Source organism: Vicia villosa, linkage group LG6 (genome assembly GCF_029867415.1).
Source record: "Vicia villosa cultivar HV-30 ecotype Madison, WI linkage group LG6, Vvil1.0, whole genome shotgun sequence".
Taxonomy (NCBI): domain Eukaryota; kingdom Viridiplantae; phylum Streptophyta; class Magnoliopsida; order Fabales; family Fabaceae; genus Vicia; species Vicia villosa.
In genome coordinates, this window is record NC_081185.1 from 96,538,379 (window position 1) to 96,566,142 (window position 27,764).

General features: G+C 33.9%; 1 protein-coding gene across 2 annotated transcripts; it reads left to right on the plus strand.

Annotated features, from left to right (window-relative positions):
* The first annotated feature begins 12,507 nt into the window (after positions 1-12,507).
* On the plus strand, positions 12,508-26,451 carry LOC131609368 (auxin transporter-like protein 2). Of its 2 annotated transcripts, XR_009286121.1 has the most exons (10): positions 12,508-12,639; positions 12,812-13,056; positions 13,143-13,328; positions 15,356-15,468; positions 23,494-23,677; positions 23,767-23,864; positions 23,958-24,165; positions 24,261-24,518; positions 24,624-25,879; positions 26,095-26,451. XR_009286121.1 is itself a non-coding variant. In XM_058881056.1 (9 exons), the coding sequence occupies exons 2-9, from the start codon at positions 12,892-12,894 to the stop codon at positions 24,855-24,857; spliced, it is 1,446 nt and encodes a 481-aa protein (XP_058737039.1). In that variant the 5' UTR covers positions 12,508-12,639; positions 12,812-12,891; the 3' UTR covers positions 24,858-25,896. The 2 variants fall into 2 exon arrangements, 1 of the variants encoding a protein (XP_058737039.1); XM_058881056.1 differs by lacking the exon at positions 26,095-26,451 and having other exon boundaries at positions 24,624-25,896.
* Positions 26,452-27,764: the final 1,313 nt, after the last annotated feature.

Genomic DNA, 27,764 nt, shown 5'->3' on the forward strand with positions numbered 1-27,764 from the left:
AGTTAGGAGGCACGATCATTTGGCCATCTTTTACTAGTAAATCGAATATTTCGTCACATTTGGTGACATCGAATGTATAGGTTTTCTTAGGAAATCTATCGCTTTTATCATTTTCTACTGGATTTTTCCCGTTGGCAGGGGTAAGTAATTTGCAAGCATAAGGCGGTGCTTCTTTTAATTCAGCTAGATCTATTTCGACCTCCTCTATGCTATATGAGTCATCGAAGGTTTCGCTATCAGTGTCTTCGACTTCAACATAGGATATTCTTTCTTTCTTGTAACTCTTGTTCACTTTAGCCTTTTCTGCTTTCAGCCGTTCGACCTGTCGAACCCTATCTGCCAATTGGGCCATGTCTCTTAAATATTGGGTATCTAATTTCTTTCTAATCGAATAGTCTAAACCACCAGCGGCTATTTCGACTAATTTATGCTCTGGGACGACTGTGAAACATCTTGATTTCAACAAACGAAACCTGTTTAGGTAATCATCAATAGGCTCTGTGAATTTCCTTTTAATGCTAGCCAATTCCTTCAAACTTATCTTTGTTTGACCCATGTAAAATTGTTCGTGGAACAATCTTTCTAATTGTGTCCATGTATCTATGGAGTTTGGGGGTAAAGTAGTAAACCAAATGAAAGCATTCTTCGTTAATGAACTAGGAAAATACTTGATCCTTAGATCTTCGTTCCCTGCTAACGTTCCTGCCTCTGTTAAATATCTGGCTATATGTTCCACCGTCGATTCACTAGTATCCCCTGCAAATTTGGTAAACTTGGGTACCTTAATACCTCTTGGCAATTCACTTTGCATGATGTATTCAGGTATGGGAGATGTGTAATTTGGACGTCAAAATCCAGTATTAAAGCCGTTATTAGCCATTATTCTTTCTATCATGGCAGTAAGATTATTTTCTGTTGCCAAATCATTTCTCCTGACTCTGTGGACAACTTCGTCAGGATGTTCGTCTCTCCCTACCATAACTAGTCTGGGCTGTTGTCAGGGAATAGCTTGTTGGCCAGTCTCAGTCGTTTCGATTTGAGTTCCCAATTCGACCGCTGGATTCTGTGCAACTGGATTTGGCCTTGGTGGGGGTACTATGTTTCGGATTGGTTCGACAATTGGATCCTCTTCTTGGTAGGTTGACTGGTTATTCCTTCGTCTATTTTGTGGGACTCCTAAAAAATCCGCCATTCGTCCCAATTGCGATGATAACCTTTGGTATGTTTCTGCACTATCCTGGCTAGACCTAGTATTGCTTGCTGCTATTGGATTAAAGATTGTTCCTAACTCTTTAGCAAGGAGTCCTACCATATCCTGGTTACTTGCATCCATTTCTTGTCGAAAAACTGCTTGAGTACTAGTGGTCATAGGGGGAATCTGAGCCGACAAACCAGTATTGTGTGCACTTCGACCTACTGAACCCATGTTTGGTGAAAACGCCATTGGGTTGGCTGCAGTGTATGTAGGCCCTGTTCCTCGTAGTCCTGCCATGTATGAATATGGCATCCCGTATGGCATATTTTGTCTCCAACCATCTACAGCGAATGATGGTCCTGGGGTAGATAAATAATTTGTAGCGTTCGTCGATACGGGTGGTATCTCGCTTGTGCTTGCAAACGGAGGAGCGGTAGTCGATACTGAAATTGGGATAGTCCCAGTTGATGTGGAAGTATTTTCAATCATGGCTTGTGAACTACCCGCTGGTTCAGATCTTGTCGAAACCGGTATGGCCTGCGCTCCTTGAGTGGAAGTCGAAACATTCGTCGCGTTTGGCGCTACTGTTCCTGATCCTTGTGGGGGATCTTCTTCGCCCCCTGCACTGGCCGCTACGACCATTTTCTTGTTGTACCTTCATTTAGGAACTGGATTTGCACTGTTGGTTAATTTACCGTTCCTAAGGTTCATACAAGGTCTTGACAATTTCTAGACAAAACAAAACAATCAATTAATAACACTTAGTTTGACACCGTCCCACTGGGCGTGCCAATTTGTTTACGGTGATTTCCGGTAAACAACCGCTAGTCCTCCAAACTATAATAAATATGATTTGGTTACTCGCAGGATCGACTAGATTGATCCTAGGACATGGTCAAACGAAAGGTTTATTGATGTGATTTGGTTCATACCTGTTTGTTTTGATTTCGAGAAATTTATGTTCAAATGACTAATCATTCGAGATAACGCTGGTTATATGAGTTAGTGTAACTTCGACGCATAAATCGTAATAAGAAAACATGTAAATTGCGAGAATGTAAATTGCAAGAAAATTAACATGCAAGAATGTAAGTCGCAAGAATATAAATTGCAGGAAAGTAATGTGCATGAAATTAAATGACTTCGAAAGTAAAAGTTTAAACAAGGAAAGTAAAGAAAACGAAAAGATATTTGATAAAAGTAAATACACATGTATTCAAATTGGTGGTGTCATATGTACATTTCTCAACAAACTCTTTCTCTTAACACTTGATACTTGAGCAATATGTGAGTGATTTGTACAAAATGAACACACGAAATCCTATCATTAAGACTCCTATTTATACTAAATTTGACCCTAACGGTCATACAATAATCTAATGCCACGTTATCCACGAGAAATTTGGGGATGCCATCTGTCTATGTGCAGTTACATAAACCGATTCAAATCTTCCCGCTCAAGTCCTTTTCGACATGTGGCCATATAGTTATATTCGAAAATGTTACGGAAATACATTAAGCTTCAGTACTTTATGTAATTTTCCGCGAAATGTCTAAGTCTTGGCAAAGATATCTTCCGTGTTAGCTTCGATACTTCTCTCCTTCGTTTCAACTTAGACATCTTCTTGAAGCATGGCCATCAGTAGCCATTTTTTTAAATCTTCGAAGATGGTCATCAGTAACCATCATTCTTCGAACTTAAAACCTTCGAAGATCAACTTCTTAAACGAAATCTCCAGCTAACAATTCGGAAGTTCATCTCCGAATTCACCCCCCTTGGAGGAATTCGGAAATGTACTTCTGAAATAAGGTCTGGACAGAAGAAAAATAACAAACAAGAACGATTCGCTTTATTTAATCGGATGAAGACTACATCGATCACATTACATAAGATTAAAGTTACATATTGTTAAACACGGGTAGGTGAGGATGAGTCAATATTTTGATAACGTCGGCCCCCGATCTTTGAAGTTTCGCGTCCAACTCGATCGGACCCTTCGAAGAAAATCGGTCGAACGTTGTCCACAAAACCGCTAAATCTTCGTCGTTCTTTGAGATTGTTGCATTTCCGAGCGAGGGCCCATTTTCAAAACTTTGAGATTGTGTCGTTCATTGTAAACTTGCTTGATATTTGAAACGATATCCGGTTTTTTACGCTTCAAATCGGCAAGTATGTTGCGAGGCGCCACTTTGACTATCTTTAAATCCGAAATCACATTCTTCTCTTCGCGGGACAAACGACATGCCATTGGATGTCCGTGTAACTTGGCATCCAAGGCATGATTATGAATTCCACAAATTACGGTTAAACGCCACAAATCATCAACCCTCCGAGTCGCGCGCAACTTAAACGGACACCCGCACTTTCTCGATCCCGTGTCTTCGTGTTTTAGCACCCGGTTTGATTATGCATAACTCCCACCCCGTTCGCAATTCAAAACAACGAAAGCTTTCTGCCTACTATTTCCATTGTCGGACCTTAAAATAAAAATTCCAAATCCAAGTTTACTAGCTTCGTTCCGAACCCAATCAATCAAATGTTCGCGACTACCGAAGCTCCGATCATTTGTAAATTGTTGCCGAACATCAACCGCATTGATCATAGATTTAACGTTGATAACCAGATCGTTATTAACGTTGACAACTTCCGGGACTACTGCGTCATCGTCTTGCACAATGTTGTCCGGATGCACCATACCTAACATATGCAAAAATTAGCAAAATTGGCCAAAACTGTTTTTTTAACTGCTAGGGCATATTTCGGAAGTTCATTTCCAAAATTTGTTAGGTAATATATTTCGGAAATGAACTTCCGAACCATCGCAGGTTTCAGCATAAATTTGTTGAATCAATGTAGTGAAATAGGGGATGAAATGAGAGATGTTTACCTTAAATTGTAGCTTTCTATTCTCCCTTTAATGTGATCAACGGTTTGAAACTTGATTTTGAGACGAAAAATGGATGGAGATTGATTGAGTTTTGGAGAGGGTTTGGAGAAGTTTTGGAGAAAAAATGATGAAATAGTGAAGGAGGGAAAATTGTATATGCAGGAATATTTTCGGAAATGAACTTCCGAAATATTCACGGTTTTGAATTTTTTTGACTTCGGAAATGCATCTCCGAAAACACCACTTATTTGGTATTTTCGGAGATTCATTTCCGAAATGTATGAAAAATCTTTAAAAAAATTAACTTCGGAGATGCATCTCCGAAGCAGGGGTAATTTTGGGATTTCGCTGGGGGTGACCCCCATAGGGAGCTGGGTAAAGAAATTTTCTAATTTAATCTACTTATTTAACAATAGTTTTATACAAAATGATAAAGAAAAAACTCAAAAAATCCCTATATTTAAGAATATCATTTTAACCCATGTCCTCTACATTAGTACATTAAAGAGGAGAGGCGCTACCACTAGAACAAACAACTTTTGTTGTTTTATTATTTGAACTGAAAGTATAAATTATATAATGCATTCTATATTTCATAAACTATCTTATAATATTTTATTTGTTTACTGCTATTTTTACATATACATTACTTCATAACTTATTTATTTTATAAATTTATTTGAATATTAATTTTATATATTAACGATTTTTTTAATTATATAAAAGTGTAATTAATATATTAACGTTATTTTTTTAATTATATATTAACGTTATTAAATTAATTTTTTATTATAAATTTATTAAAATAATTATATTGTAACTAGTTATATGTAAATATGTATATATGTAAATATGTATAGTATATATTGTAACCAATTATATTGTAACTATGTAACTAATTAGAACTATATATAATATATACTATATAATTATATTGTAACTAATTCTGAATATAGCTCACTTGGTAGGAGTATCCCATTTTAATCTATAAGTACCAAGTTAAAAAAAAAATTAATCCAAAACATGTAGCTCACTTGGTGGGAGTATCCCATTTTAACCTACAAGTACCAACTTAAAAAAAAATTTAAATTTTTTTTTAAAAATAAAATTAAAAAAAACGAAGTTCCATGTGGAAATTAAAAAATATCACGTGTGCAACAAATACACAGTCAGCACGCCACGTAGGTAAGATTCTAAGAATTTTGGCAAAAAAAATGGAACAGGGACTTAAATGGTAGAATCTTTTTTTTAAGGTCTGCGCCAAATTTTTTTTTTAAGGAGGGTAAACCAAAACACGCCTATATGGCAGGGGGCAAAATTAATTTAACCCTTTATTTTATGTTAATAATTATAATTATATTAATTAATTTCCATAAAAACTTCTAAATAAAAAAATTAATTAAAAATTAAAAATTAAAATTGTTAAGTATTACTTTATTAATTTGGATAATAAAAAATTAATGAGTCACATGCCATGTCATAAAAAAAGTGCCACCTATAAAAATATCTTACGTTTTTTGGACCATTAAAAATAAAATAGGAGGATTGATTTCGTGAATAAGATATATTAGGGGGACTAAACCTGTAATTTAGCCTTCTCTTAAAAAAAAATTGTTACATTGTTTACACAAAATATTAAATTGTTTACACGGAATATTAAATTAAAAAATAAAATTAAAATCAAATTCTCTAGGGATCTAGATAAAAATCAAATTTCCTGAAGATCTAGATTTTAGATCTTTGAAATATTAAATCTTGGGGAAGATCAAATGTTGGGTTTAAGATTATTCTATACAGATCTTGCATTCATTTGTCTCTAATGAAAAAAGGGTAAGATAATTAAAATCAATATTCAAATATATGATTTTCGGCTCAAATAAATATTTAAGAAAACAAACCTTGAACTCAAATGATTTTCTGCTCTTGCAATCTATCATAGAGAATTTTTCCAAACGTCTTTAGATTTCAAGCGCTTTATGTTTAATTTATGTTAGAAATGTTAATATTCAACTTTTATAATGAATGTCTCTTAGGTTTCATGAAAGTGTCTTGAACGTTGACACTCATAAAACGAAAGACACAAAATTGTTTGAAGGACGATTATCAACATTCTCAATTATCACGCCAAAATTATTCCCTCGATTTCTGACAAAAACCAAGGTAAAAGGTGTATAATTTTTTTTTTTTAACATTACATTATTTACAGAGAAAAATAAATTACATTATTACGACAAATGCAGTGTTATCATAATAGTTGTTGTTAAGATCCTATGATATCCCATCTTTAATTAACTTGAAGAAAGAATGATTTTCCGCACTTGCAATCCATCATTGAGATTTCCAAGATTTTTTAATTTCAAAAAAATTTTATTATCTTGAGCAAATATTATCAAGGCAAATGCTTTCACAAGAAAGATATATAGTGGGGGATGTAGATAGTTTGCTATGGGTTGATGTCTTGACAATATCTTGTGGGTTGTTCCTTTAAGAATGTAAGGTAGCAATTTGTTGTTGTAGATGTGTAACATATTCCCTCGGTTTTTAAAAAAACAAGGGGAAAAATATTTTCTATTTTAAATATAAAAATAAAATAAGTAAGCCCCTCCATTTTAGAATAAAATCCTGGTGAATGATATCTATTTTTTCTTAAACACTACATTGTTTACACAAAATATTTAAAAAAATTCAGATTCATCATCATCGCTGCAAAACCATATTTTGTTGCATATATCTTTTCAAAGGTTGACCAATCTTCTTTGTTTAACCTAGAAGCAGGAATAATTTTATGCACTTGCAATATATCATAGGAAACTTTTCCAACACTCTTTAACATATTTTTAACAGAGAGTTGTTCAAAAAATACAACATCAACACCATTATGTAAGATAGAGTGCAAGGGCAGAAAAAAATGTTTTTGTTAATACCATGGTTTTAGGATTGACACAATTTTGCTAAAACATGACTTACTATAGATGTCATGGAAGATGTTCTAACATGTTACTCAAGAAAGATGTCCTGACAGATGTTGTGACATGTTATACCAGAAAATCAACAAAGGTTGATTTTAAATCTTGACTAATTTGATTTGGTTCTGTGATATTTCTTTTGGGTATATCTCAGTTTATTTCGCAGGTCATGATGATTTAATTTGGAACAATCATCTGTATCTCCAGCCGTATAAGTGGCCAAAATTGGATGCCAAGAAAATTTAGGAAACTTGATATTTATGTTCCAAGATTTAAGGAGATTCATCGACAAAATTGGTACATTAATCAACTTATGAATCAAGAAATATCTGGATACAGATTTCGAAGCCCATGGACTGCAGAGGTGTATTTAAAGAGAAGACCTGACCTAAGAAAGATAAATTTTTGTTCTTAGTTGACGTTGTGAAGCAAGACTAAGTATATTTTATTGAAAGTGTAGTATTCCCTTGTCACTAGGTTGTGACTTGTTTATTTGAAGTGTGATCACCAGCTAGTTGAAAGGTCGTTGATATAGTAATTGGGACTGTTATACATCACTGTGGTGATTGGAAGTGAGATGGAATTTCTCATATTTAGGAGGTTCTTAGGTTGAGGTTGCACATGGTAGTGATTAGAATGGAAAGTTGTAAGCATGAGACTTGTTTAGGCTTTGAACTAATATTGTAGTGGACTTCATTCTTGGCTTGGTATCCCCCAGAGTAGGTGATGTTGCAGCGAACTGGGTCAACTCTGTGTGTTAGTTTTGTTTCTGCGTATTTATTTTTTGCATAGTCACATAGTTTTAAATTTCCATTCAGGATGTCATAACATATGTCGGAACATCTATCTAGACAATAGTTCTGTTATTAAGATATCAGTATGAACATGTTATGTCTGTACTAGAGAAATTTCAATTGGTATCAGAGCAAGAACCCTAGTCCATTGTGTGAGCTTCAGGGAGTATTTTTCTGGTACTACTGTTCTTTATGAACCCTGGTCCATTGGGTGAGCTTCATGAAGATGCTTACAGTTGTAGATTATGAAGAAGTTAACTCTAAAGATCAAAGTATGAAGAAGTAAACCTTTGATGGTTCATAACCTAAAGATCTCTGATTTTTTTTGGAGCAATAGATAACTTTTATTAATCCAAAAATAAAGACGCACAATCCGATCCTCCAGGATCCAGGAAACAAGAATCCTAACAAGCTACTCAAATCTACTCAATACATAGAGACTCTCTATTGATGTGAGTGGAAATCATCTTATATCCTATACATCTCAACACTATTTTCCTTTATCGTATTTTTTATTGTGTCATCCGGTATGTGTTGGTTGAATATGAAGTCATTGCGCATTCTCTAAACAGCATAGACTGTTTATGCACTGGCAACTTTGAGGATGCATCTTCTCCATCCTTTCTTCCTTATTTCAGTGATGAACCACGCACTTTCATTAGTCCAAGTGGGGGGGATCCTGCTATAACCAGCCCAAGAAAGAATGCTTTTCCACACTTTTCTTGTTTTGCTGCAGCCAAAAAGTAAATGCTCCATTGTTTCATCCTCAGAACAAAAAATACAACTAGCATCCATATTGATGCCATATCGAATCAACCGGTCTTTTGTTTCAAGTCTCCCCATGAGTGCAAGCCACAGAATAAAGACTGCTCGTGGCCATGCATAGTTAGAGAAAAACAGCTTCTTCCATTCCATATGCTCTGAATCACCTCTCAAGTCCTTGTACATGCTTGAAGTAACAAACTTGTCCCTCTGCACAACAGCCTCCCAATATGTTGTTTGGAGCACTTAACCCTAACTTTCAGGATCCTTCTAAGCATCCACGAGCAATTTGGGAATGTTGCCACTGCATCACATCCTGATCCCTGACTTTGATCAAGTGTGTTAGAGCACGATTTAGTTCTACATTCAATCTTTAAGTTTTGATGATAACAATACATTTATTTGTTATGTAAAAATTTTGTACTCTAATAGTTTCTTAAGTGTGCAAATTTAGTATTTTGATTGATTAAGGATTGTTGTCCAGAAGATCATCAGAAATAGCTTCAACACATATATTTGTTATGTAAAATTTTTGTACTCTAATAGTTTCAGGAGTGTGCAAATTCATTTTTTTTATTGAATTCTTTGTTGAGCAGAATTTGTTGCCTTTTTTATAGAGGTTACAGTTAAAGTTTTTTTTTACGGATGAGAGAGGGTCAAGTTTGTTATTGAAGAGAGATAATTTGAAATAGAAAGTGAAGAGAATTATTCAATACACTAAGGCATAAAGATATTTCATAGACTTATTTAATCTAAGGGTTTAATTAAATGGTACATGGGTGAGGAACTTAAATGAACTCTTACCCTAGAAGCCACCGTATTAAACTACTTGAGAAAATTGAAAAAATATATCAAGAATAAATAAAAACAAATAAAGCTAATTAATGTTAAATTAGGAGGTTAGGCGGAATGTTGAAATTAAAATAGTTACCATAAGGTAATTTCAATTTCGTTGATTGGATGCATATATAAGGTGATTTCTAAGATACTTGCAAACAGGCTGAGAAAGGTGATGGGCTCAATTATTTCAGACACACAAACAGCATTCTTATCGGGGAGACAGATTACGGATGGCATTTTAATCGCAAATGAGATAGTGGATGAGGCAAAGCGGAAGAAAAAAGAAGTGGTGCTGTTTAAGGTGGATTTCGAAAAGGCATACGATACAGTGGATTGGAAATTTTTAGATGAAGTGATGATTAAGATGGGATTGCATGAGAAATGGCGGAGATGGATTTCGGAATGTCTAAAAACAGCTTCGGTTTCAGTCCTAGTGAATGGCAGCCCTACCAACGAATTCAAGGTAGGTAGGGGTTTAAGGCAAGGGGATCCTCTGTCCCCTTTCCTATTTTTACTAGTGGCAGAAGGTTTTAACAGTCTCATGAAAAGGGCAGTTGAACTGGAAAAATTTTCTGGATATAAATTTGAAAATGGAAAGGAAAGTTTCTCCCATCTTCAATATGCAGATGACACAAAAATCTTTGGTGAAAAGAAATGGAGAAACATAAGGAGTATAAAGGCAAATCTCATGCTATTTGAAATGATATCAGGCCTGAAAGTTAATTTCAAGAAAAGTTGTCTTATCGGAGTTAATGTTTGTCAGTGCTGGCTTCAAGATGCTGCGAGAAGGCTGAATTGTAAGGTTGGCTGCATTCCATTCAAATACCTTGGAATTCCTATAGGTGCCAACCCAAGATCTTTGAAGACGTGGCAGCCTGTGTTGGAGGTTGTAAGATCTAGATTAACAATGTGGAAACACAAACAGTTGTCTTTTGGAGGTAGAGTGGTTTTGTTGAAATCTGTCTTGTCCGCAATTCCCGTCTACTTCTTATCTTTTTTCAAAGCTCCTTCAGGTATCATTTCCAAACTTGAATCAATTTTTAAAAAAAATTTGTGGGGGGGAGGTGAGGATGAGAAGAAAATTAACTGGATCAAATGGGATAATATATGTAGACCTATAGAAGAGGGTGGGGTGGGATTAAAGAACCTAAGAGATTTTAACTCTTCGTTACTAGGCAAATGGATATGGAAAATTAGAAAGGAAAGAAGTGGGCTTTGGATTAAAGCACTGGAAGATCGTTATGGTGACACCGGGGGTATAGTTAGATCGAGTGACAAAAATAGCTCATTATGGTGGAGGGACATTTGCAAATTAGATATAGGGGTAAGTGAAAACTCCGAGGAATATTCAGTCAAGGAGAATTATAAGGCTCGGCGAGCGGAAAACAGAACTGAAACTTCAAAGGAGTGGTCCAAGATTTGGGTCAAGCCGGTCCCGTCAAAGGTTTTGTATTTAGCATGGCGGCTATTTCAAAACAGGCTGCCAACCAAGGAAAACTTAGTTAAAAGAGGTGTAATAGCCCAGAATATTAACAGGTGTACGGGAGGGTGTGACACGGCTAAAACGGGAACTCACCTTTTCTTTGAGTGTTCTTTTTATGCAGGTTTATGGTATCGCGTTCTTAGGTGGCTTGGATTGGTATCGGTGCTGCCAAATGACGGTTGGGAGCATTTTGATCAATTTAGTACGCTCGCCGGCAATGAAAGAAATACAGTGCTAAGATTAAGAGCAATATGGTTCGCCTGCATATGGAGTATGTGGAAAGCAAGAAATTCATTAATCTTCAAGAATAAGGAAACAACAGTGGAACAAATGTTTGAAGGAGTCCAAAGAACACCATGGTTGTGGTTAAGCAACAAGTATATAGAGCTCCGATGCAATGCGCAGCAGTGGCATCTGAATCCATTGAGAGTTCTTGGGCGGGTGCGGAAATAGTACTGATTTGATGATGAGGCTGAGCTGCACTGGTTTTTGGAAGTGAGATTCATCTGAGTTCTGGCTACGGTCTTTATGCTCCAATCACGTCTCCATTATTTCTGGTCTGTGTGATTTGGAATTTATAATCATCAGCCTGTCTGGAATTTAAAAAACAGCATAGGGCGTGGAGTTTATGTTATGGTGGCTTAGTCGCAATTCTGGAATTCAATCAAAGCATAAAAAGTTGTCTGCATTTTCATGTTTTGTCTGCGGCTGATTGAAGTTTTGATCATAATCTGTTTTTGTAGTTTAAATTTCTGTTATCCCCTTTGTAAAAGTGTTGGTGGTGAATAAGAGTAAGTCTGTTAAGGTGTTTTAGTTGGTGGGGGATCTGTAATATATTGTGACAGAGACAGGATTTTGTATCATTTTCTGAATAACCTGGTGCACTGCTTGTGCTTGGTTATTCCTTTAATTCATTTTGCTTTTTCTAAAAAAAAAAAAATAGTTACCATAATAACACGAAGTTATGAAATGGGTTCCTCTTTCTTCATTAAGAGGCATCCTAAATTAGTTTGACACATCATTCATTAAATCATGTTGACATTTAATTTGTTGGACTAAATAATCGGTTCCTTCTAAATAGTTAACACACGCTCTACCCAAATATTTCACCGCTAGACCATACACCACACACACATTTAAATGAGATAGTAAAAAATCTCTTCTAATTTATTCACATAATTTAATATTTTTTATTTAAATTTTAAATTCTATAACAAATAAATCTTTAATCTACAAAAGCCGAGGTCCCAAATTTTGAAGTGTCTTTAAATTTTAAAAAACTCTATTTTTTTTTACATTAATATCAATAAATATAAAATAATATTATAAAAAAATTTAATAAATAAAAAAATTATGATAAAAACTCAATACATTAAAAAAAAGATTGATGAAAATCCAAATAATTATAATTATATTTTTAATGTGTCATTTTTAATTTTTATAATTCTAATTCTTTCAAAATTTAAATTTATTTTTAAATTAGAAGGAAACCTCTAATTTGATTGGAGGAACTCCAAATCTACACCTGAACAATCAACGCCCCATATGATAGGGAAACAGATTTTATTCTTTCAACAAAGTATAATCACTCACATCACCACTAACCACACCCATCTCTCTCCAAATAATTCCAAAGCCAAAACCCAAAAAGCAACAAAAAATTCTATATTCATCCCTTCCAACACCATATAGACAAGCACTAATCACCATAGTAATATACCCTTCGTTGCTTCAATTCATCTTTATGCTAACTTTACTTTCAACTTTTTCAATATTAATTAAATAAATTATCCACGTTCATTATTCTATTTTAAAGTACATGAACAAAAATAGTGTTTTACACTTCTATATCTATATATAGTAATATAGTTCCGTTTTTTCAGAACAAAAGAAAAGAAAGTTCAGTCTAGTTTCTTTTCCTGCTTTGCGGCTTCTCGCCGTTTTGTGAGAAAAGAAAGAAATAATGGTGTCTCGGAAACATGCAGATGAAGCAGTAGCTAGTAGCGGTTTCAATGAGACAAATCAACAAGAAGGAGAGAAAGAACAAAATAGTTCATTCAGTGTCAAAGATTTACTTTGGGATGGTGGTTCTGTTTATGATGCATGGTTCACATGTACTTCAAATCAAGTATAAATCATTTCATAAAAAAATCAACATTTTTTTTTTGCTCTGCTCTAAATCTTCATTAAACTAATTTTGATGATTTTTTTTAGGTGGCTCAAGTGTTGTTGACATTGCCATATTCATTCTCTCAACTTGGGATGCTATCTGGGATCTTGCTTCAAATATTTTATGGAATTCTTGGAAGCTGGACTGCTTATCTTATCAGTGTTCTCTATATGGAGTATCGAACAAGAAAAGAAAAGGAAAATGTTAAATTCAAGAACCATGTCATTCAAGTATGTTTGTTTTTGTTTTCTTTCCACCACCACTCATTTCCACTTTCTAATCTCTTTCTTAAAAAGGGCCTTTTTGCATATCATATTTCATAGAATAATTTTTTTTCTATTAGTCTCCCTCCGCCGTTTCTAAATGAATGTCATTTAAAGTTTTTCACATAAATTTAATAATTAGGGGTGGCAAACGGACATGTCTGTCCCGTTTAAGTCCGCCCCACAAAAGCCCGCGAAAAAAGAGGCGGGCGGACATATTTGAGTGCAGATCTAAAATTTTGCCCCGCTCCGCAAAAAATTGAGGACGGGAAAGGTCCGCGGGCATTGAACTTTTTAGACCTAAAAATAGTAAAATTGTATAAAAAAGCTCATGCCCGCAAAAAAACGGGACGGGCGGAACCGACACAGTAAAAAGAGCGGACCTAAAACTTTGTTCCGCCCTGCGAAAAGTGCGGGTAAAACGGGCTTTCCCCACGGGTCGGACCGGTTTTGCCACCCCTAACTTATAAATATATTAAAAGTAGTGTAAAGAATAATAATTGAAGGATAGAATCGGAAAAATAGAAATTATTGCGACATTGAAAAGTGAGAATGACATTTATTTTAAAACAAATTTTATTTGCTAAAACTACAATCATTATAAATCGGAGAAGGTATTTGATTTGACGTTTCAGCAAGCGAACATGTTTCTTAAAAACCTAAAAAAAAAATACTAGTAGCTTCTATATGCGTGTTAATCACAGCACCTAAAAGTTGAAATCCACGGCTAATCCATAAAATCCAACGCTAAAAGAAACATATTGCATGTCATTCCGTTAAGATTTATTCTCTCAAACTAACAGTCAAAACAAATACACCATAGACAACATATTAAACAGTTCTATTAAGTATAGAGCTTTCAGATGTATCAGTTCGGTCCAGTCCATTTTGATTTAGTGGACCAAAACGTATATGAACTAAAATGGATGGATCCGATTACTTAATTGGCTATTAAAAATGAATCCGACTCAATTTCTAATAGACAAAAATTATATAATTTAAATAGAAAGTAATTATAAACTTAATTAAATAATTTTTAAATTATTTATCAGATCAACATTCATGTATATCTAGTGGACTTGATTAAAAACATATGGTTGTACAATTTCTTAAGATCCAATCTACACTAAAATATAAGACTTGTGGATCACATAGGCTGTACTAAAAATATATAATTGTAATTTTTAAGATCCAATCTATGCTAAAATATAAGACTTGTGACTCAGGGCGATGGGTTGAAACCATTTTTATAACTCTAATTAAGTGCACCAAAAGACAACACATATATAAAGAAAGGTTGTTAAGTTTTATTTAGTTTTTATCAATTCTTTTACTTGGAAATCGCCAAGTTCTTTTTATAAAAAGTATTGTGTTACATGTGCAAAGAATAACAAATATTTTTATTAAAAAAAAGTTCATTTCCCTTAAAAATTCTCACAAAATTAGAATGTAAAGCCAAAAGAAATATTTTAAAGAAAAATATATAAAAGATTAGAATTTTCTAGAGTTCATAATATTCTTGAAGTATAAAATAAAGCAGAAACGGAATCGAATTAATTTGCCATAGAATAAAGTTCAACCCTTTATATGCCACATTTGGGTGGAATAAATAATACTAAATTGACAATTCAATAAGGAATATTCACGGAACTTATTATTATTATTATTATTATTATTATTATTATTATTATTATTATTATTATTATTATTACTATTATTAAAACTTCATATTTTTTTTTTAGAAAAGACGTCTAAGTAAATATTTGTTTCCGATGAAAAAATTGATTATGATATTAAATTTTAATATAATAATTATTTTTACATTTAAAAATTACAAGTATAATGGATTTTATTTTAAAAGAATAAAACACTTCAAAATCAATTCTATATTTTTTTTACTCTAAAAAATCAAACTAACATATACACTCATTAAAGTTTATTCTAATTCGAAAATCAATTATGAGTTAATTGAAACTTATTTTAATGATTTTCAGTGGTTTGAAATTCTTGATGGATTGCTGGGTCCATTTTGGAAAGCATTGGGGCTAGCTTTCAATTGCACTTACCTTGTATTTGGATCTGTGATTCAGCTTATAGCTTGTGCAAGGTTAGCTCTTCCTTTTCATTCAACAACAATATAACCACATTTCTTTAATATTTGAGAAATCAATAAAACAACTCATAATAAAAAATAAATATAGTATATATTTAGACTTTTTTTTTGTAAGACATATATTAAAATTTATACTTTATATAGTTTATATGTTGATACGATAATTTAGATATGGTTGTGAATTCAATGTCAAGAACAAAATATAAAACAAGGGATGAATAAAGAATAAGGAAGAAGAAGAACACAAGAATTGGTTATAACTGTTATTCTTTTAGTTTCTCTTAGAAAACAAGATTACAAGTTTACAAGAATAACAAATAACCTCTCTCACCCTAAATTAGGATTTGATGTGTACAATGATGAGAGACTAGTATGCTATTTATAATAAAACCTAACATACTAACTAATGGGCTTTTTCCACAAGGCTCATTACACAAGGCAACTTAATAAACAAGCTAACTTAACAAATTAGGGTTTAAACACTAAACCTAATTTAACATGCTAATAACCCTAGCATATTCGACACAAGCATGTGAACAACCTTCAATTTCAAGCTTAATCTTATAGAACCAAGAAGCTACCCTTCGACCATACTAGAGTTTGATCCAATATCTCACAAATCTCCACCTTGGACCTAACTCTACAACTTCAAGGGAACAAACTAGCTTTCTTCGTGCAGCTTTATCAACTGCATACAGTGGGAAAACTTGCAACTTGGCAATGTCTTTGTGATCATATCAGCACCATTGTCCTCAGTCAAAACCTTTAGCACTTGGACTTCTCCACGCTCGATTACTCCTTTGACGAAATGCAGCCCCACATTAATGTGCTTAGTTCGCTCATGATAGGCTGAGTTCTTCGACAGGTGTATTGCACTTTGACTATGACATTTAACAGTGATACCTTTTCCTTGAAGTTTAAGCTTCTTAGCAAAACCTTCAAGCCACAATGCTTCTTTCACAGCTTCAGTTAGGACAATATACTCCGTTTCAGTGGTTGATAGAGTAACAACCTTCTGAAGTGTTGCTTTCCAACTAATTGTTGTGCCAAACATGGTGAAAACATATCCAGAAATAGACTTTCTAGAATCCATACAACCTGCTGTTAGCTGAAGATTTCGTTTTATGTTGTTTATCCTTCGAAGGAGTTGAGAATCGAAGGAAAGATGGCTACTGATGGCCATCCTTTAAAAAGTAAAAGAATGGCTACTGATGGTCATACTTCGAAAAATAAAGACTTCTAAGTTCGATGAAGATAAGTGAACGTTGGAAGATTAATGAAAGAATATGTCTTCGGGACTTAGACAAAATTCATAGAATATGTATTCAAGTATTACTACTTAGCGTGTTTTTTAGTAGTGTTTGTTTAATACACTGCCACGCGTCGAAGATGGACTCAGGCGGGAAGATTTGAAATTCGAAGACGGTTTCGTAACCGTTCAACAACAGATGGCTTCGCTGGAAGTTCTGATGAGAAACGTGGCAGCAAATTAGTGTAGGACCGTTAAGGTCGAAACTAGTATAAATAGGAGTCTTAGTGTTAGGATTCTGTGTGTTCATTTTGTACAAATCACTCACATATTTACTCAAGTATCAAGCGTTAAGAGAAAGAGTTCGCTGAGAAAATGTACGTATGACACCACCATTTTAATACATGTGTATTATCTTTTCGTTTTTATCTTTCAGAATTACTGCATTTCGTTTACTTCTTGCCATTTACGCTTCTGCATCTTTACTTTAACGTCATTTACTTTCAAATTACTTTCATGTTATTTACTTTCAAAGTCTTTTATATTTCTACAGTTTAAGATTCTTTACATTTCAATTGTCCTTTTAATTTTTATGTCATGTCACTTCGTTGGAGTCACATTCATATGTAACAAAGTGATTGTCAAGACTATTTGCCCTGTTAATCGAACAACGCTTATTGAAGAAGACAAATAATGAATATGGTTCGAACAAACATTGATAACAATCTTCTTGACTATGTGTCCTAGGATCAATCTAGTCGATCCTGCAAGTAACCAAATCATATTTATTATAGTTTGGAAGACTAGCGGTTGTTTACCGGAAATCACCGTAAACACCTGCATAATTAGAATCGACATATCCTTTGATTACTGCTTTACTATCTTCACCCAAGGCTCCACCATAAATTAGGATCCTGTTCAAAGACCCATTTATGTACCTTAAATTCCACTTCAATGCCTTCCAGTGAACCTTTCCAGGATTCGCCATGTACCTGCTTACAAGACTTACTGCATATGCTATGTCGGGTCTAGTACATACCATATCATACATCAAAGAACCAACTATATTATAATATGGGATGTTGTTCATATAGGCTCTTTCGACATCAGTACTAGGACACTGATTAATATTCAGCTTGAATTGAGGGTTTTTCGGAGTCACAATTGGCTTCGAATTTGATATACCAAACCTTTCGAGAATCTTTCGTAGATATGCCTCTTGAGATAAGCATAACTTCGACTTCTTTCTATCTCTTCGAATGTCAATTCCAAGAATCCTGGAAGCAGCTCCGAGATCCTTCATATCGAACTCCTTGTTGAGTTCATCCTTCACCCTCTTTACATCTTTGACGTTGTTGCTTGCTATGAAAATATCATCCACATAAAGCAACAAAATAACAAATGAATTACCAGGTCGAAATTTGAAGTAAACACAGTGGTCGAACTGACTTCTAATGAAACTTATGCGTGCCATGAACTTGTCGAATCTCCTATTCCACTGTCGAGGAAATCGTTTCAGCCCATATAAAGATCTCTTTAGTTTGCACACATAATCTTCCTTCCCCTTTTCGACATACCTTTCAGGTTGTCTCATCAGGATCGTTTCATCTAGACCACCATACAAGAACGCAGTCTTCACATCCATCTGTTCCAGTTCTAGGTCGAACTGTGCCACCATGGCAATTAACATTAGAATGGACCTATGCTTCACAACAGGAGAAAACACATCATTGAAGTCGACACCTTCTTTCTGAGTGAAACTCCTTGCAACTAACCTTGCCTTGTATATTTTCGACGTCACTCCTTCAATTCCTTCCTTAACTTTGAAAATCCATTTACAGCTGACTAACCTTGCCCCAACAGGTTTCTTGATCAGTTCCCAAGTGTGGTTATCATGAAGAGATTTCATCTCATCATTCATGGCCCTCAGCGATTCAGTCTTATTTCGACTCCTCATAACTTCCTTATAGTCTCTAGGTTCTTCGTCTAGAACCTCACTTGCAGATATTAAGGCATAAGCTATAAGATTTGCATACCCAATTCTCTGAGGTGGCTTGATGACTCTTCTCGATCTATCTCTCGACAATAGGTAGTCATCGACAGTTTCCTCAACTTCCTCAGCATCTTCTGCTTCTTCGATTTCATCTGGAATATGCAATTCAGCATCAACTTGCTCCACCTCAACAGGAATCTCTACCTGTTCCAGCTCTTCTACACTTCGACCATCATCATCACCAGTTTTCTTGAAAGCCATCTCAGCTTCATAGAAAACTACATTTCGACTGGTGATACACCTCCTGTGACCTGGCTCTAGGCACCATAGCCTATAAGCTTTGACTCCTTCAGGGTATCCCATGAACATGCATTTAAAAGCTCTAGGTTCGACCTTCTCTTGCCTAATGTGAGCATAGGCTACACAGCCAAATACTCTCAGTTTGTCGAGATCTGGTGGATGTCTCGACGAAACTTCTTCAAGTGTCTTCATATCTAACGTTGTCGAAGGACATTTGTTTATCAGATATTTTGCTATCGAAACAGCCTCAGCCCAAAACACCTTCTTTAATCCAACACTAGTCAACATGCATCTGACTCTCTCCAAAATAGTTCGATTAAACCTTTCAGCCAAACCATTTTTCTATGGAGTACTTGTAATAGTTCTATGCCTTGCAATACCAGAGGTAGCACAAAAATTGTCGAACGCCTCATTGCAAAATTCAAGGCCATTATCGGTTCTCAACCTCTAGACCTTCCTGCCAGTCTAATTTTCGACCAGAGTCTTCCAACTTTTGAAATTCTCAAAAGTTTCATCCTTAGTCTTCTGGATGAACACCCATAACTTCCTTGAATAATCATCAACTATGGATAGAAAACATCTTGCTCCTGAATGTGATAGACACCTTGTAGGCCCCCAAAGATCAGCATGGATGTAATCAAGGGATCCATGTGTTCTTTGTTTGCCTTTGTTGAACTTCACTCTGTAAGATTTTCCAAGTACACAGGGTTCACAAAACTTCAGCTTTTCGACTTTGTCTCCACCAAGCAGATTTTGTTTCCCTAATTCGACTAGACCCCTTTCACTAACATGGCCAATCTCATGTGCCAAATTTATGCCTTCGACAAAGGTTTCGTGGATGCAACATTTTTCAAACCACTTACAACTTCAGCCTCAAGGGTATACAAGCCTTGTTTCTTCACGCCTCTCAAGACTTCCTTCGACCCCTTCATGACTCTTAGGATACTTTTCTTTCCTTGGAAAACATATCCTTTCTTGTCGAATTCACCAAGAGAAAGTAGATTTCTCTTCAAGTCTTTGTTTGGAGTCATGTGTCAAGTGCAACCTGAATCCATAATCCACTCCTTCCTAGAGTCACTGCTCGAAACCACAAGGACATCAGATGATTCACAATCATCTTGAACAATGGCTGCATTGCCATTATCCTTACCTACATGATCTTTCAGGCGTTCGGGGCACACCTTTCTTGTGTGACCCTTCTTCTTACAATGATAGCATCGAATGCCAGATGCTTCGCCACTGTAAGACTTCGACTGACTTTTGCCCTTCTTCTTGTCGAACTTACCATCCTTTTGCAAGAATTTTCCTTTAACGGCCAAACCTTCACCAATAGTTGAAGATTTATGCTCCTTTCGTTCGTTCAAGTCCTTATAATACAGGGCTGATTGAACTTCTTCAAAGGTCAGGGACTCCCTTCCATACAGGAGAGTTCTTTTGAAGTCAGCATGTGATCGAGGCAACGCGCACAATAGTAACAACGCTTGATCTTCATCATCGATCTTCACATCAATATTTTCTAGATCAAGAATCAGCTTGTTGAACATATCCAACTGCTCAGCCAACACTTTGTCTTCAATCATCTTGAATGAATACAAAGCTTGCTTCAGGTAGAGTCGATTTACCAGCGATTTGGTCATGTACAAACTTTCAAGTTTCACCCATAACCCTGATGCCGTCGTCTCCTTTAATACCTACCGGAGAACCTTATCACCAAGGCTCAACAAAATTGCGCAGTGTGCTTTCTCGATCATAGTCGTCTTCTTCGTCGCCGTTAATTCAGCATTCACGGCTGCCTCTCCCTTCAACGCTTCCAAGAAACCCTGCTGAACCAGTAGGGCTTTCATCTTCAAGCGCCACAGACCGAAATCATTCACTCCAGTGAACTTTTCAATCTCATACTTTGTTGAAGGCATCTTATCCACGCTCACGGCACCAATTTGTTGTGAATTCAATGCCAAGAACAAAATATAAAACAAGGGATGAATAAAGAATAAGAAAGAAGAAGAACACAAGAATTGGTTATAACTGCTATTCTATTACTTTCTCTTAGAAAACAAGATTACAAGTTTACAAGAGTAACAAATAACCTCTCTCACCCTAAATTAGGATTTGACGTGTACAATGATGAGAGACTAGTATGCTACTTATAATAAAACCTAACATACTAACTAATGGGCTTTTTCCACAAGGTCCATTACACAAGCCAATTTAATAAACAAGCTAACTTAACAAATTAGGATTTAAAAACTAAACCTAATTTAACATGCTAACAACCCTCAGGGGCGGATCTAGACATGACATACTGATGTGGCTAAACAAGAATAAAAATATAGACTAAAATATATTGAAAATAAGAAATAATATTGTTTAATAAATTACATTTACAATAAAAATAATTAGGGAAAATTTAAATGCTCACTTTGCCTTTAATTTTCAACCACCCATAAATAAATGCAGCTAGGCTAAGTGAGAAAATTGGAGAAAAAGATGAAGGATTATTGGATTGACAAATATGAAAGGAACAGGCAAGCATGAAAAATGGTGAGGTTTGAGAGGAAGAGAAAAAGAAGATATATATTTTGAGAAAGAGAAAAGTAGTGTTTTAAAGATTGAATTGAATCAACCGATCAAACCTATTGAAATGGGAGCCGGGTAGGTCACCAATTTGGTCTGATTCTTGGATCGGGTAAGTTATTAAAATATAAGTAAATTTTGTTTAAAATTTATTTGAAACAACTTTTCTTTATAATTAAATTTATTAGATAGTGTTCTTTTATTATTAAATTTATGTTACAATTAGACTTTATTTAAAATTTATTTGAATTTGGATTTTGGATTATTTTGTTATATGGAATGACTATGCACTTAATCGAATTTTATTATGCAGTTAGACTAGTGATTATGCAATAACGACTATAGAAGTAAACTTATTTTGTTGGATTTTGCATTAATTCGGTTTTATTATGTAGTTAGACTAGTGAATCAATAATTCGACCAATAAACCAGTAACTCAATAACCTCATAGATTTGATTATCGATCTGACTTTTAAATCAATAGAAAAAAGTAAGAGAAGAAAATATTAAGAGTGAGAAAAATTAATTGAATTTGGTGATATTTTATTTCTTTTAATATATATATATATATATATATATATATATATATATATATATATATATATATATATATATATATATATATATATATATCAACAAAAAAAAACTGGTGTGGGCCACACCCAGCCTTCACGTAGATCCGCCCCTGACAACCCTAGCATTTTCGACACAAGTATGTGAACAACCTTCGACTTCATGCTTAATCTTGTCGAACCAAGAAGCTACCGTTCGACCATACTAGAGTTCGATCATATATCTCACAGATATATTTGATAACAATCTTTTTATCACAAGTTTATAACTTATTTTGCTAATTTATAATTTATTTTTCAGACGCTATTTCAAATAGCATTTTAGCTTATATTTTATAACTTATCATTTTTTTTCTTTTTTATCTTTGTTATTTTAACAAAAAATCCACTTTATCCTTATAATTTATTTTAATTAAAGTGAAATAATTATGTATTAAATACTTTTATGTCATTTTACATTTATAAGTTAGTTGAACCTTTAATTTTAACAAACACTTTAATTAGTTTATCAACTATCAGTCTCAACCTTCAACCATAAGTTATAAGTTATAAGTTATCTATTATCAGCCATCAACCATCAACTATGAACTATTAGCTAGCTTGTTAGCCAACCATTATTTTTTACCATATAGACCCTTAAACAAGTTAATCCTAATATTGTAATCACAACTTTAAATTATATTAAAATACTTTTATATGCTATAAAAATTCTCAATTTTAAGAGTCTTGCTTTAGCATATATATCTGAAAATCTTAATTTTCAGTGGAGAATGAAGTAAAGTGTAGTTGTTCGATCATACACTAAAGTAGAATTTAGTGTCATGACACTAGGATTTTTAATTTGTAAACGATGGTTGATGAATTAATGTTAGAAAATTTCTATCGTGTAAAGTCTATATGTAGATTTTTTTATGACAATAAATTAATCATCAATATTGTACATAATCTTGTACAACATGACAAGTAAAAAACACATTGAAATTATCTGGCATTTCATCAAAGAAAAGTTGGATAATAGATAGATAATTTTTGTCTATATATCTTATAAACATCAAATGTGACCAATACATTAACAAATGGTTTATCAACGGAAGAGATCAATTATTTACTTATAAAATTTAAATAATTGATGTCTATTCACCAATTTGAGAGAGAGTGTTATAAATATTACTCTAAATAGTAATATATATATAATTATTTTATTGTTTACTTTATTGATATAGTGTTTATTAAACAAGTCCACTAAACTTTAATCCATCTCTATTTAAACAAAACAATCATATTATTGTAATCTCAAATTTAAAATATGTTAAAACACATTTTCTACACAGCAACATCTACTACGTAAGTGACAACTTGGACAAAAGAACTTGGACTTATATATTTGGAGCATGTTGTGCAACAACTGTGTTCATACCATCCTTCCAAAATTATCGTATTTGGTCTTTTCTTGGAGTTGGAATGACAACTTACACTGCTTGGTATCTCACTATAGCAGCTATGGTTCATGGACAGGTAAATCAATAATATTCTAAAATCTTTGAAATTCAAAATATTATTTATTATAATGTCTATTTATATATACTAAGATATGAATTTTGCAGGTAGAAAATGTGACACATACTGGTCCAAAAAAACTAGTGCTATACTTCACTGGAGCAACCAATATACTATACACATTTGGTGGACATGCTGTTACAGTGTAAGTTTTAGAATAAATTTTCTTATCTTTTTATAGAAGTTCCAATGTGACTGATTATTGCGATTATTCGATTATTTAATTGAAAAAATGCAGAGAGACTATGCACGCGATGTGGAAACCACAAAAGTTCAAGCACATATATTTGCTTGCAACTTTATATGTGTTCACATTAACGATTCCTTCTGCTTCAGTTGTTTATTGGGCGTTTGGTGATCAACTTCTTAATCATTCCAACGCTTTCTCTCTTCTCCCCAAAACTCGTTTTCGTGATGCTGCTGTTATCCTTATGCTCATTCACCAGGTAATATAATAAACCATTGAATAAAAAATAAGTTGAATACTAAATATGTAGAAAAAAAATTATTCTAAATTTTTTCCATTAATTAATGTATGCAGTTCATCACATTTGGTTTTGTTTGTACTCCATTGTACTTTATATGGGAGAAAGTAATTGGAATGCATGACACAAGAAGCATTTGTTTAAGGGCACTAGCAAGGTTACCAGTGGTGATACCTATTTGGTTTTTGGCCATTATTTTTCCCTTCTTTGGACCCATTAACTCTGCAGTTGGATCTCTTCTTGTTAGCTTCACTGTCTACATCATTCCTTCAATAGCTTTTATGGTCACTTTTAGAAAAGCCTCCGCGAGACAGGTAAATCGTTCGACGTTTTTCAAAATTTTAATTTCAGTTTAATTTGGTTTGCTAAATATGTATTCCTATAGTATCGAGTGTCTGATATCTGATACGTGTTTGTAGAGTGCTGTTGAAAAGCCTCCATTTTTCATACCAAGCTGGACAGCAATGTATATTATTAATACATTTATTGTGGCATGGGTTTTGGTGGTTGGATTTGGGTTTGGAGGATGGGCTAGTATGACAAACATCATTGGACAAATTGACACATTTGGGCTTTTTGCAAAATGTTACCAATGCAACCCTCCAGCACCACCCATGGTTGTAGCTCCACCTTCTCATACCCCTCATCATTGAAATTACACCTCACTCACCTCAAAATCATACAAGAATTCAACTCAAGCTACTATATAATAATCTCTCATGGGTCCCTCAATGTTTTGTAACATGCATGGAGGGGTTATAGTAGTAATACTCAACCCACTGCATTAGGTGTGTCTGTTGGTTGTGTGTTATGCAAGTTTTTTCTGTCCATGTTTTATTGTTCAGTTTTCTCTTCTTCTACAACCCTTTTAAAATTAGTTGATTAAAAATAATGTGGGTGAATGGTTATGATTCCTTTGCTATAAATGCATAGGCTAATAAATTTCACTTGCTTTGGTATCTTTCTATAATATTTTACTAGTTAAAAAACTCTTGCTTTTAAAAAAAAAATTAGAGGTAAAATAAGTATTTTAATTTGTTTAATCTTACATTATTTTTTTAAAATAGTTGTATATGATTCAAATTATTTTTACAATGAGGAAGACAATAGGTTTTAAAATTGCATTAAAGGAATCGGAGAAGAAGTAATAAATCCAACAGTATAATTTGATCGTTAAAGATTCTATTTTATGGCGCACGAATTAGAGAGGGTTGGTTATTGGTCATTTCAACGTCGATCACCAGAAACGGATGTGTGAAAATAGGAAATTTCAAACTTTCATGTGATTTGGTCACATGTTATTGCAATGGGTTATACAACATATGACATGACTATTTTGTTTACATACCTGATGTGTATAAAATTGCCAATGTCGTCAGTGTTGTATAAACTTGTTAAGCTTTAGTCTAGTGCTCAAAGACGAAGATTCTGACTCTGGTGATGACATGTCCCTTATAGTAAAAAATTCAAAATGTTAATGATGGGGGAACTTCGATACTTTCTAGGGCTTCAAATTCATCAAACGAATAAAGTAACATTCATCAATCAAGCTAAATAAAAATAGCTATTAAAGAGGATTGACATGGAGACGTCCAAAATAATAGCAACTCCACTGCCAACTTCATGTAACCTCGATAGGAGAATGGAAAAACAGTTGAAGAAAACATATATTGAGGTATGATAGACTCTCTTCTCTATCTCACTGTATCTCGTCTTGATATCATGTTTGTTGTGTGATTTTGTACTCATTTTTAAACATCCCCTAAATAATCATGTCTTAGTATGGTCAAATGCAACATAAGATATCTCATTGACACACAACAAATTGGTTTATGGTATCCCAAAAGAGTGGATTATAACTTAGTTCGGTTCTGATTTTGTTGGTTGCAGATTGGATAGGAAAAGCACCAATGGTATGTGTCACTTAATTGGGAACACGCCTGTCTCCTAACATACCAAAAAACAGGCAAGTGTTGCGTTATCCACGGTTGAGGCACATTTTCTCATATTTTGAACAAAAAATGATAGGTCATAAGATTAATACTTTTTTGGAGTAAACGCATTATACTCTCATTAAACCAAAAATAGTGAATATAGCCGATCTCTAAGATCCAGGCAACCAATCCCTATTCTATTCAATTTTGATCCATATTCACTCTTTGGTAGAGTTTCCTATTAGCAAGGCATCTACCCATAATGTAAGATTTAATTCTATTGACTAACTCTGTATCTATTTCTCCACAACAAAAATCTATTCGTTGCGATTACGCCTCACTTCATACATAGTTTCGGCAAAGTCAAGTTTGATCATTTGGTTCTGCCATTATTTAAGATACGTAATATTTCTCAGCCATTTCACTTCTTGTTGCCAACTTCCAAGGGTTCTGTTAATACGCAGTTTGTAACACCCCAATTCTATCCCGCTAATTATTAAGAAAATCAAATTTATAAAATTCTTTTTCGACAAACAATTGGAGTATTACAATTCATCTTAACAATAATATCATGCTATCATAGATACATAACACAAGTACTCGGATGAACTAAAACCACATGAATCAACTTTATTAACATTAAGCAGTGGAACTACATTAATCAACTTTGATGACATATCATCTTTTCAACTTAAAACCATTTTAACATCAACAATTACTCTTCTGGTGTCAACATAGTTATTCAACAATAAAACCAAACAACTAAACAACTAGCGTTCATCTCCCCCCCCCCCCCCCCCCCCCCCCCCGAGTGTTATGTATCAGAGTGGCACACCAACATGGACTCGATGAAGCTGCTAAATCTTCATCACTGTGTATCACCTGCAAATCAACTTATTCGACATAATTATAACAAAACAAATCAACCAAAAATATTTATCAATATACACGATCGACTCCGACAATTTTCAATTAATTCCGGTTAACTAATTATACCGCTTAAATCTACTAATTCGGTTAATCGGTACCATTTACATTAACTACTATTTCTACCTATTATTTACACCTACTAAAGTTATCTTCACTGTTAATACCAAGTTGTTCTACTAAAGTACTACAACACTACTATCGAACATATTTATCAGTTACTAATTCTGCAGCTACTTAATTCTCCCCTGCCATAAATACTACTTTGAATTCTTATGACTTAACTTATATATATATATATATATATATATATATATATATATATATATATATATATATATATATATATATATATATATATATATATATATATATATATATATATATAGTTGTGAAAAACGATGTTAAGAGAAAAATATAATAGGGAATTAGGGAAGATAAGAAGAACACAAAAATTGGTTATAACTGCTATTCTTTTACTTTCTCTTAGAAAACAAGATTACAAGTTTACAAGAATAACCAATAACCTCTCTCACCCTAAATTAGGATTTGCTGCATGCAATGATGAGAGACTAGTATGCTATTTATAATAAAACCTAACATACTAACTAATGGGCTTTTTCCACAAGGCCCATTACGCAAGCCAACTTAATAAACAAGCTAACTTAAAAATTTAGGGTTTAAACACTAAAACCTAAT